The following is a 12,570-nucleotide window of genomic DNA, read 5'->3' on the forward strand; positions in this document are numbered from 1 at the left end:
ACAAACCTTCAATTTATTTTAAAAAAAGTATCAGCGAAGCACAATAAAACGAGATATACCTATATTCTGAAATTCTTTCTTTTTTTTTTTTGAGACAGAGTCTCGCTCTGTTGCCCGGGCTAGAGTGAGTGCCGTGGCATCAGCCTAGCTCACAGCAACCTCAAACTCCTGGGCTTAAGCGATCCTACTGCCTCAGCCTCCCGAGTAGCTAGGACTACAGGCATGCGCCACTATGCCCGGCTAATTTTTTCCATATATATTTTTAGTTGGCCAGATAATTTCTTTCTATTTTTTAGTAGAGACAGGGTCTCCCTCTTGCTCAGGCTGGTCTCGAACTCCTGACCTCGAGCGATCCACCCACCTCAGCCTCCCAGAGTGCTAGGATTACAGGCGTGAGCCACCACGCCGGCTATATTCTGAAATTCTTGAAAGGAAAATTTGAAGAATTTCTGGCTCCAGTTCCCCAAGGGTGTATTTTTCGCATTATTAGATAACATTTCCATAAATAAAGAGCTTAATAAAATTAGTGCACATCAGGGATATTTCTGGCAAATGGTTAATAATATTGCCACCTTCCCTGCCCCTCTAGGCCCTCAACCTGGCCAAGCCTCTTCTGCAGAAAGCCTTCCCAAAGGGTGATTTGATTCAAGTCTGCCATGTCCTATACTGAGTATCATCTCCAGGCCTGACCCATCATGGGGGTTCAGAGGATGGAAGAATTTGGGGTGATTCCAAGAGATGTGTGTCCCAGCACTCACCAGAAGCTAAGTGCCGGATGATGAGTTTGTGGCAGCGGTTCCAGTGCCCAGCTTTAAATAAATAGAGGGCCTCCAAGTGTTTGTCAGATTCCATGTGTGCTCGTACTGCTTTGGCCTCATGAATCCACTCAGCAGGCACACAAAGCTTCTGGGTAAGGAAAGTCTCCTTAGCCCAAGATTCAGGGGTTTCCAATAGCTGGCAGTGCCGGGTAAGCAGCTCTCGAACAGCCTTCTCACGTACACTGTATGAAGAGATAAGCTATGTTAAGTCCCATCCTCACTCATGGAGAAGGCAGCTGCCCCAGACAGATTAGAGTGGCCCCTGGGGCAGTCTCTCAAATAGCAGGTCTCGATTCTTAGTGGATCATTTCAAACATCACCAAAAAAAAAAATAATAATAATAATAAAAAAAAGAAAAAAGAAAAGAAATTCTAAGCATATCCAATTTTCATGGTCAAAAAGTTAGAAAACTTAATACTCTACGGAAGGCTGCCCACTCCCCAGAAAAGACTTCCCCTAGGTAGGATCTTCTTTATTTCCCATCTAGTAACATTTCCTTGTCAACATCTAGAAGATCAAGGACTGGGATGGGGAGAATTCTGCTCCAGAGAGTAATTATCTTAAGTTCATTTCTAACCTTCTCCTTTCCCTTTCTCCTACACGGTCAGTACAAGCAAACAAAATAGTTTTGAAAGGTAATGTCTCTTTCAGGTCTTTCTTTCTTTTCTCAAGCCACTGACTTTCCTAATTCACTCTCTCTCTACCTCTAGAGTAAGGCCCCTTGAGGAGAATCATTTTATGCCTAGGCCAAAGGACTAGTCATTTAGTTTTGGACCAGAACTATTCACCTCATCTTGGACTCTTTTTCTGAACTCCTAGGCTTTTCAAGGACTCCCAATCTCAGCACAGCTGCCTCCTTTTTTATATTCTTTTTCGGGAAATAGGATCTGCTTCCCCACAGCCAACTCTGAAACATCAGTCATCCTATCAGCTAGGCCTTTTAGCATGTGAAATCCCTCATGAGTGTGTTTAAATAAACTTGAAGGAATAGTCTGGGGTCATTTCAGTTCCTATTACGGGGGAAGAGGAAAGAGAAATTGTTGAACAGGAAGGCTGTGCTGGATGCTTTATATATTTATTCTTTTAATCCCACAGTCACCTCTGAATAGAGACTAATGTTATGATTTCATGGACTAAAAAACATGACAGTGCAGCATAGTGATTAAGAGCATAGACTCGATGTGTGAGTTGGAAACCTCACTCTGCCATTTACTAGCTGTGTGACCTTGAGCAAAAGTTACTTAATTTCACTATGTCTTGGGTTGCTCATCTGCAAAATAGAGATTATAAGAGGGTCAAGCTAATAAATTCATTATGAGCATAAAATAGTTAATATATATAAAATACTTGGAGTATAAACATAATATAAAATCACTGTTACGAATAATAAAAAACTCCTGACTTCATCTTGTTGAAACTATGGTGAAAAGGCATTTCTCCAGTTCTATTTCAGGACAGAGAACCAAAACACATGCAGTAAAGCATAAGGTTGTGTTGATAAATGGAGTACTACCAAACTTAAGGGGTGGGTGGGTGGCAAGGGATGGCCAGAGGAGATAGCCAGTAGACAGAGAAAAAGCAGGGACCTCCCTGCCAATCCATTACATCAGTGTCATGGATCCACTAAGGCAGCTCAGCCAACACTACTTCTGCATAATTCCTGAACATGCCATACTGACTGAATCTGTGCCTAAGTTAATGCTATCCGCCCACGCGGGCATATCCTTCCATTTCCACTTCATTATTTCCTATTCTAATTTTACAAGTTCTTTGACGCTTATCTCTAGACTTTTTCTGATCATTGCTGTTCACAGAGTTCTCTTTTCATTTCTCAGACTGCTGAGAGGCCTTGTGATAAATATTATAATTTGGCACTTTAATCACAGTCACTCTGATTTTTAACTACTTCACATGAATACAGAGATAATCTGGGCTGAGGGCTCAACTGTCTTGAGGTTTATCATGAGGTTGGATATAACACATATCCTAAATAATTAGTTGTTGAATTGAACCCTAAGAGACTATGTATGATTCCTTTGGCATTGCCCTAGAGTACCAGATGCACCCAGAGGGTTCAATGACTTCTCACTTACCTTGAGTTATCAATGTGCAGGAGGACGAAGACAGCCCACTCCCAGAGCCCCTCACTTTCCAGTTGGCCAGCATAACTGGCCTGCAGCACACCTTCACACTGCTCTGAGAGATGGGTATAGTTAAGAGCCCGCAGTACTTCCCATAAGTGCCAGCTTAGGCGGTAGTCCAAAGGATCTGCTGTTATGCTTCGAGGCTCCAACAGCTGGTTGAGATCATAATGTCTGCAGAGAAGAATGTGTTGATAGTTACCATATCCAGCCAGCAGACAGCTTGCACTGATAGGTCAACTGTTCTGGTTATGTCTCAGAAGACAATAAAAGAACCCAAGGTCAAAAGCATTACAGGCCTTCCTTCTCTCTGAGACTTCAGATAATACAAAGAAACATGGCACCTTCTCTTCTGAGGCTGTGTGATCTAACAGGTTTGCTGGTATTGGTTTGGCATACATACTTTACCATCCTGATACAGGGAGTCTTCAAAATTCTCCCCTTTCCATTCCCTCATTGTGGTACATTACTTTTCTTCACCATGTAAAGAAAAGGTACACAGCTACCTTAGTATCTTTCAGATAATTCTATTATTTGAAGTTGCTGGGTTCTAATTCTTCTATTTGTCTGAACAGCTAACTGGTCTTCGTGATGATTATTTCCTTCTTTGGCTTGTAATTTTTATCTTTGATTTTGTCATCAGTAGGTATAATTCTTTCTTTCTTTCTTTTTGAGACAGAGTCTCACTCTGTTGCCCAGGCTAGAGTGCTATGGCGTCAGCCCAGCTCACAGCAACCTCAAACTCCTGGGCTCAAGTGATTCTCCTGCCTCAGCCACCCAGGTAGCCGGGACTACAGGCACGCGCAACCATGCCCTGCTAATTTTTTCTATTTTTAGTTGTTTGGCTAATTTCTTTCTATTTTTAGTAGAGACAGGGTCTCGCTCTTGCTCAGGCTGGTCTCAAACTCCTGAGCTCAAACAATCCTCCCGCGTCGACCTGCCAGAGTGCTAGGATTACAGGCGTGAGCCACCGTGCCCAGCCGGTATAATTCTTTATATAGAAATACAGGTGCCGTAGGTTTTGAAAGTATCCTTGCAGAGATTTTTGCTTTGTCTTCTGCTGGGGGCCCAAGGATTTCAATGGCCCTGAACCAGTTTATATGGTAAACTGGTTAGCTTGCAATTACCAGATATAAGACTAGTACAAATTAAGACCCCACATCTGCAACTATAATCCCACCCAGCAACTATAATACCACACCTGCATGTTTTAAAGATCCAAGGCTCAAGTTACAGACCAGTAACTTTTCCTTTTCACCTAAAATCTCAGACATTTTACAACTTCCTAACATCTTCCTGAGTAATGAGTCAAGTTTTTCTATACCGGTGGTATTGCACAGAACATTAAGAGATGATGGAAAATTTCTCTAATCTGCCTTGACCAATTTGATAGCCACTGGCCACATGTGGATAGTAAACACCTGAAATGTGGTTAGAGTGAGTAAATTGCATTTAATTTAAATTAAAATAGCCATGTGAATAACATCTATTCTATCGGACAGTATAGTTCTGGACCATTTTTTAAGGGATAGAGTGTGAATTTTATCCAAGTCATAGCAACTCTACTTTTCATGAGAACAGGGCTACATTTACTATCTCATTCTGGCTTTGGTTTCTCTATTTCTGGCACTTTGAGATAGCCTTTTCTTTCTTTTGTAGACATAAAAACTGACATGTAATAAACTGCACATATCTAGAGTACACAATTTTGATAAGTTTTAACATATGTAGACATCCTCTCCAAAACTTTTCTTATGCCCCTCTGCAATTCTTGCCTTCTGCCCCTCCACCCCTTCCCAGGCAATTCATCTGCTTTCAGTCATCAATTCGCATAACTTTATATAAATAGAAAGTATGCAGTATTTTTTTTAGGGGCGTTCTTTTAGGGTTTGGCTTCCTTCAAAACTAAGCATAGAGTTATTTTGTAATTCACTATGCTGTTGCATGCATCAACTCCTCTTTGTTGCTCAATAGTATTCCACTGTATGGTGGACTACAATTTCTTGTCCATTCACCTGTTGATGGAAATTTGGGTTGTCTCCAGATTTGGGCCATTATAAATAAAGCTGCTATAAACATTCATATAGGGAAAACATACATTCCTCTTGGGTAATTACATACCTAGGAGAGGAATGGCTGGATCTTATGGTAGGTATATGTTTATGCCTTTTAAAGAAGTTGCCAAACTGTCTTTCAAAGTGGCTGTGCCATTTTACATTTTTTTTTCACTAGCAGTATATAAGAATTCCAGTTGTTCCACATCCATGGTAACACTTGGTACAGAAGGTCTTTTTAATTTTTAGCCATTCTAACAGGTGGGCAATAGTATAACAAGATGGTTTTAATTTGCATTTATTTCCCTGTTGTCTACTGATGCTGAATATCTCTTCATGTGCTCATTTGATACCTGGGGTCTTCTTTGATGAGGAAGGAATCTGTTTAAATATTTTATCCAATTTTAAACGGAATTGTCTTTCTTATAATTGAATTTTTAGAGTTCTTTACCAATTTTTTTCTTTCATGAATTGTGTTTGCTGTCTGTCTAAGAAATCTTTGCCTAGTCCACAGTTACAAAAATTTTCTGGTTTATTTTCTTCTATAAAGCTTATATTTAGGTTTGAAATTTAGGTATATGATCCATTTTGAGCTGGATAAACAACAGAGATTAACCAATGAAACCAAAAGCTGGTTCTTTGAATGGTCCACAGAATTGCTAAACTCTAGGTAGACTAAGAGAAGAAAGAATAACACAAATTACCAATAACAGGAAGTAAAGAGACACTGTTACAGATTCTACTGATATTTAAAAAAGATAAAGAAATATTATGAATAACTTCATGTTAATAAATCTGGTGACTTTGGTGAAACAAATTTCTTAAAATAAAGTAAAAAACTGACTGTGAATAAATAGAAAACCTCAACAGCTCTGTATCTATTAAATAAATTATGCAGTATAAAAATTTTTATAAATTCATCCACAAGAAAATGTAAAACATTTCATGAGCTTCATTAAAAATCTGAAAAAAAACAGGCCGGGCGCGGTGGCTCACGCCTGTAATCCTAGCACTCTGGGAGGCCGAGGTGGGTGGATCGCTCAAGGTCAGGAGTTCGAGACCAGCCTGAGCAAGAGCGAGACCCCCGTCTCTACTAACAATAGAAAGAAATTATCTGGCCAACTAAAATATATATGGAAAAAATTAGCCGGGCATGGTGGCGCATGCCTGTAGTCCCAGCTACCCGGGAGGCTGAGGCGGTAGGATCGCTTAAGCCCAGGAGGTTGCGGTTGCTGTGAGCTAGACTGATGCCACGGCACTCACTCTAGCCTGGGCAACAAGGCGAGACTCTGTCTCAAAAAAAAAAAAAAAAAAGAAAAGAAAAAAACAGCTCTTATGCTGGGAGAATACGAAAATTTATATTATAAAATATATAATTTATAATAATCATATATAGTAAATATACCCAGAATATATAAAGAATTACATAACACATTAAGTCAGCCCTATTAAAGAAAAAGGGCAAAAGATTTGAATAGACATTTTAGCAAAGAAGATATACAGATGGTAAATAAGCACATGAAAAAGTACTCAACATCATTAGTCATTAGGGAAATACAAATTAAAACACAATGAGAAGTTTCAATATGGGGAGATGAGAAAGTTCTGGAGATTGATGGTGGTGATGCTTGCACATCAATGTGATGTACTTAATGACACTGAATTGTATGCTTAAAATGGTAAATTTTAGTTACATATATTTTATTGCAATAAAACTATATATTCTATATAATTAATATAGTTAAATACCCTATATTTAAAAGAAAATATCTTGAAGAATTGAAAAGAGATGTGAGATGTTAGTGTGACTGGAGGGAGAAAACCACCTGTAAGTATTTCCAATATAATGTAAAAATACATCTCTGAAATACAAATAGTTTTAATTAATTGAGCAGATGTAATAATAGCATGGGAATAATATACTGGATAAATATAAATAAATAAACCACTCTGCACTTCTTAATGAAAACACACACACACACACACACACACACACACACACACACACACACACACACACACACACACAGAGACACTACTACTACATGCCCAATAAAATGGTAAAATTTAAAAATCTGGCCAGGGGCAGTGGCTCACGCCTGTAATCCTAGGAGAACGAGGTAGGAGGATCGCTTGAGATCAGGAGTTTGAGACCAGCCTCAGCAAGAGTGAGACCCCATCTCAACTAAAAATAGAAAAAAATCAGCAAGGTGTGGTGGCATATGCCTGTAGTCCCAGCTACTCTGGAGGCTGAGGCAGGAGGATCGCTTGAGCCCAGGAGTCTGAGGTTGCTGTGAGCTAGGCCAACACCACAGCACTATAGCCCAGGCAGACCGAGACTGTGTCTCATACATACATACATACATACATACATAAATACATACATACATACATAAATAAATAAATAAATAAATAAATAAATAACTGAAAACAGACTGGGGCACAGTGACTCATGCCTACACCACAGCACTGTAGCCCAGGCAGAGCGAGACTGTGTCTCTTAAATAAACAAACAAACAAACAAACAAACAAATAAATAAATATCTGAAAACAGACTGGGGCACAGTGACTCATGCCTATCAATCCCAGCACTTTAGGAGGCTGAGACAGGAGGATAGCTTGAAGCCCAGGAGTTCAAGATTGTAGTGAGCTATGGTCACACCACTACACTCCAGCCTGGGCAACAGAGAAAGACACTGTCTCAAAAAAAAAAAAAAAATCTGACAATACAAAATTTTAAAAAGGATATGGAGCAACTAGAGATCTTATGCATTATTGGTGGGAACATAAAATGATGTATCCACTTTTGGATATAAATGTTCATACCAGCTTTATCCATAATAGCTAAAAATATGAAAACCTAACTGCTGTCAATAAATGAATAGATATATTCATATGTAAACTCCTCACCCAAATTTTATATATGTACACTAATAAGGATAAATCTCAAAATCATTATGCTGAGTGAAAAAAGCCAGGCACAAAAGAGAACATACAGTATGATCTCAATTATAGAAAATTCTAGAACAGCAAAACTAATTTACAGTAACAAAAAACCAGTCAATAGCTGTCTAGGGTGAAGACTGACTACCAAGGGGCACAATGGAATTTTTCATATGTAATGGAAATAAATAGTATCTTGGTTGTGATAGTAGCTACAATGTGATAATTATGATAAAAACTTACCAAACTGCATACTTTATTATATGTAAACTGTATCTCATTAAAGTTGATTAAAATAATTTTTAGACTTCTAATTCCAATGTAGTTTCCCTTTAACTACTCTAAATTATATTTGGTAATATATACAGACTTATGGCAATTTGGGGGCATAAGAAAGGGACAGAACCAAGCAAAGGACTCCCTAGGGGCTGATGGAGCACTTAAGTGACTATAATGCCTGGCTCTGGTTTACCTGTCACTGTAGAGTTTTAGAAGGTGAAAGCAGACATCTTGAAGTGGTCTCCGTGAGTCTTGTTCCTCTTCTACCACATAGCCAGAGCCCTCTAGGTATGAAGGAAGTGGGGAGCAGGCATATCTGTCACCCTCAGAGGTATTCTGAAGGGAAGAATTTCACAAAACAATACATCAGCTAATGGTCTATTTTACTAGACGCTATCATGTCTCAATTATTTAGATACTTGTAATAAGAATGAATTGACAACCCAAAGGAATCAAGGACTTTAAACTTTTTTTCATCCCTGAAACATTTCACTTATCTTAGACTGGTAAAGATTTCAAGGAGTTCTCACTAAACCCCTATACTTTACTTGCCACAATTCTTTTTTCTTTTTTTTTTTTTTTTTTGAGACAGAGTCTCGCTCTGTTGCCCGGGCTAGAGTGCTGTGGTGTTGCCTCACTCACAGCAACTTCAAACTCCTGGGTTTTAAAAGCAATCCTTCTGCCTCAGCCTCCCGAGTAGCTGGGACTACGGGCATGTGCAACCATGCCCGGCTAATTTTTTTCTATATATATTTTTGGCTGTCCAGATAATTTCTTTCTATTTTTAGTAGAGACGGGGTCTCACTCTTGCTCAGGCTGGTCTCGAATTCCTGAGCTGAAGCAATCCTCCCGCCTCGGCCTCCTAGAGTGCTAGGATTACAGGCGTGAGCCACCGCGCCCGGCCTGCCACAATTCTTTTTTTTTGAGACAGAGTCTCACTCTCTTGCCTGGGCTAGAGTGCCGTGGCATCAGCCTAGCTCACAGCAACCTCAAACTCTTGGGCTCAAGTGATCCTCCTGCCTCAGCCTCCCGGGTATCTGGGACTACAGGCACACACCACCATGCCCAGCTAATTTTTTCTATTTTTAATTGTTTGGCTAATTTCTTTCTATTTTTAGTAGAGACGGGGTCTTGCTCTTGCTCAGGCTAGTCTCGAACTCCTGAGCTCAAGCAATCCTCCTGCCTCGGCCTCCCAGAGTGCTAGGATTACAGGTGTGAGCCACCACGCCCAGCCCACAATTCTTAATATATTAATATATTCAGTTTCTTTAGTGTTCTCTTTCTCCTGACAAATAATTCTGACAAACAATATCAAAGACAAATATATGGACAATAAGAAGGGAATTCAAGAAATGATGGCATTAAAAACAGTACCAGTACTTTAACCTCAACAATGATGAGGAATATGACATATGCTATTTAGAGGCAAATTTCAGAACTGCTAAGTTTGGGGTTAAACCAAACCAGAGGTCAGGGTGTTTATCGGAGAATTCCCAAAGGAGTAAGACAGCATTAGAAATGAAGAAAAACCCTTTGATTTAGAGGCAGGAAAACAGAAGTGGGAAACTCAACTATGGAAACTCATCATATTAAATAAAGTAAGAGCAGACACTTGGAGAAGTAGCCTTGCCTAGAAGCAGGAATAAGGATAAAGTTAGGCCGGGCGCGGTGGCTCATGCCTGTAATCCTAGCACTCTGGGAGGCTGAGGCGGGTGGATCACTCGAGGTCAGGAGTTCCAGACCAGCCCGAGCAAGAGCGAGACCCCATCTCTACTAAAAATAGAAAGAAATTATCTGGACAACTAAAACATATAGAAAAAAAAAATTAGCTGGGCATGGTGGCACATGCCTGTAGTCCCAGCTACTCGGGAGGCTGAGGCAGTAGGATCGCTTAAGTCCAGGAGTTTGAGGTTGCTGTGAGCGAGGCTGACACCATGGCACTCACTCTAGCCCAGGCAACAAAGCGAGACTCTGTCTGAAAAAAAAAAAAAGAAAAGAAAAAAGTTTCCCATCACATCTCCTAGGTTCATTTCAATTTTAAAGTACTTTCAAAATAGGCAGTTAGTAAGAAGTATTATGAAATGTGAATGATGGTTTTTTTTTCCTCTATAGGACTTCTCTAGCAAAAACAGAAACACCCACCAAGATTCCTGATTGCTCTACTGGCCATATATACCTGAAATGCTTCTTCATACATGCTGAGTGCCCTAGAAATGGAGGCTGTTGGTGGAAGCAAATACCAAAGATGGACAGCCAGGGAACGTTTCCAATCCAACTGGGAACACACATTGATTTGCTTCTGCTCTGAGAGCTGCCACACCTGCAGGAGACAAAATCATCACTATGGCAATATTTAACCTTATTACTGGAGATGTCGCAAGTTATTAATTTATTCAAGTAATATTTTAAATTATCTGGATGCCATTGTTAATGACCCGGATATAATATACATAGTCTCTTGTTGGCAGGTGAGAGGGTAGATTTAAACAAATTATCAATGCTCTGAAAAGAGATGAGTGCCAGTGAAAACAGAGAGGTCTTCTCACTATCCCTAGTTGAGAACTTACAAAACTTTAAGTTAAGCATAAATTATGACCAGGTATTTTATTTCTGAAAATTGACTATAAGAAGGTAATCAAAGAGGTAGGCAGTGATAGAGAACTGGCTTAAAATAATTATGGTCCATCATCCAAAAAATGGAATAGAAGTAGCTATTTAAAAGAATGGTGCTTCATGACACGGAAAAATGTTCATATAGAGTAGGTTAAAAAAAAGTGGCAGAACTGCTATGTATAATTGATTTTACCTGTATATACAAACAAGTAAATATGAACACATATATGCTGATGTAGACTTAAAATATATCTGGAACGACAGATAAATTATTTACATTGTTTACCACTAAGATATGAGATATGGTGAATTTTAAAGTTTTGATTTCTATATAACTAAATTTTGTATAGTGTGCATGTCAGCCTTTATAAGTTGAAAATATTTCCACTAAAAATTAAAAACCATTTGCCCAGGTATGTGTAATTGTGTACAATCTATACAGATAGCTCTTTGCTTCAACTTCAAACAACCTTGAATTTATGAGAAAACTGAGGTCAGATTATGGTAAAAGAAGAAGATACCGGTTTTCCAGCCAACAGGGCAAAGATGCGCAGTCTCTCATCCTGGATGAAGCAGTCAGCCTGGAGCTGATGCCAATCCACCAGCTGCATGGTGAGCAGCTCCCGGACTGACTGGCTACCCACAAACTGAGATAAAAGAAGGGCAAGACGATGATCACCTGTAAGAGAAACAGAAGTTCTCTGGTGGTTACTAAAGATTTATGGACTTAGACACTTGGGGGATTACTCTTCTTCAGGAGGGAGGACTTAACACCTGTGACTGCTTTCTGCAGTAGTGCCAAAAGAATGATCAAAAACGTACCATTTTTTCCTTGGATAGAAAACCTGCAAAGTAGTTTAACCTAAATTATATACAGACGTACAGTATATAGAGATCAACACACTTATTATTACTTCTGTAACCCTAAGCAAGACACTTCAGTTACAAAATGAAGGAGAACACCATCTGATTCAAAAATTAGCAGTGAGGCCAGGTGTGCTAGCTCATCCCTGTAATCCTAGCACTTTGGGAGGCCAAGGTGGGAGGACAGCTTGAGGTTAAAAGTTTGAGAACAGCCTAGGCACCTGTGTCTACAAAACATTAAAAAATTAGCCAGGTGTGGTGGCATGCACCTGTAGTCCTAGCTACTGGGGAGGCTGAAGTGGGAGGATCGCTTGAGCCCAGGAATCTGAGGTTGCAGTGAGCCACATTCACACTACTGAACTCTAGCCTGGGCGACAAAGCCAAGAACCTGTCTCAAAAACAAATAAAAACAAAAGTTTGTAGTGAAAACAGATGTCATAATTGAAAATATGCCCAACTACAATGTACTATATGATGACAATGAGAAATGAGAAATTAAAATCTAAAGAAAGAACATATATGTTCATAGTGTAAAGAGAATGGGTGAGTCTTTCACTTCTACAGGTCCAAAAATCTCTCTTAAAACTTTTTAAGTACAAAGGGCTGGAGAAATAAAAAGATTCTAATTAACTAGAATGTGAGGGGATAAGAATTCCAGTTTATCCAAATTTCTAGTTCAAATGTTGAGTTATAATAAAAACTTTGTTTTACAGCCATTACAAACTTCCTAAAAGTCAATAGTAACTTTTGCTTTTGTTTCTGGGTCAGTGCTTACATGAGTATGTAAGGTCCTACCAGAAGCTTCAACTCTCACCTCAACGGGTTTCCTTCGCAGACTAATGTGGCCTGGAAGAAAGA

At 39.4% G+C, this 12,570-nt stretch overlaps 1 protein-coding gene across 5 annotated transcripts in view; it reads right to left on the minus strand.

Annotated features, from left to right (window-relative positions):
- Positions 1-12,570, minus strand: part of NUP98 (nucleoporin 98 and 96 precursor) — a 117,807-nt gene that overhangs the window by 9,260 nt on the left and 95,977 nt on the right. For all 5 annotated transcript variants that reach the window (XM_045555583.1, XM_045555582.1, XM_045555585.1 and 2 more), the window contains 5 exons: positions 11,370-11,527; positions 10,412-10,555; positions 8,429-8,571; positions 2,912-3,133; positions 759-1,000 (listed from right to left, as the gene is read on the minus strand). In XM_045555583.1, coding sequence (XP_045411539.1) covers positions 759-1,000; positions 2,912-3,133; positions 8,429-8,571; positions 10,412-10,555; positions 11,370-11,527 — 909 coding nt within the window. The remainder of the gene's footprint in view (positions 1-758; positions 1,001-2,911; positions 3,134-8,428; positions 8,572-10,411; positions 10,556-11,369; positions 11,528-12,570) is intronic.

This window comes from Lemur catta, chromosome 7 (assembly GCF_020740605.2).
Source record: "Lemur catta isolate mLemCat1 chromosome 7, mLemCat1.pri, whole genome shotgun sequence".
Classification (NCBI taxonomy): domain Eukaryota; kingdom Metazoa; phylum Chordata; class Mammalia; order Primates; family Lemuridae; genus Lemur; species Lemur catta.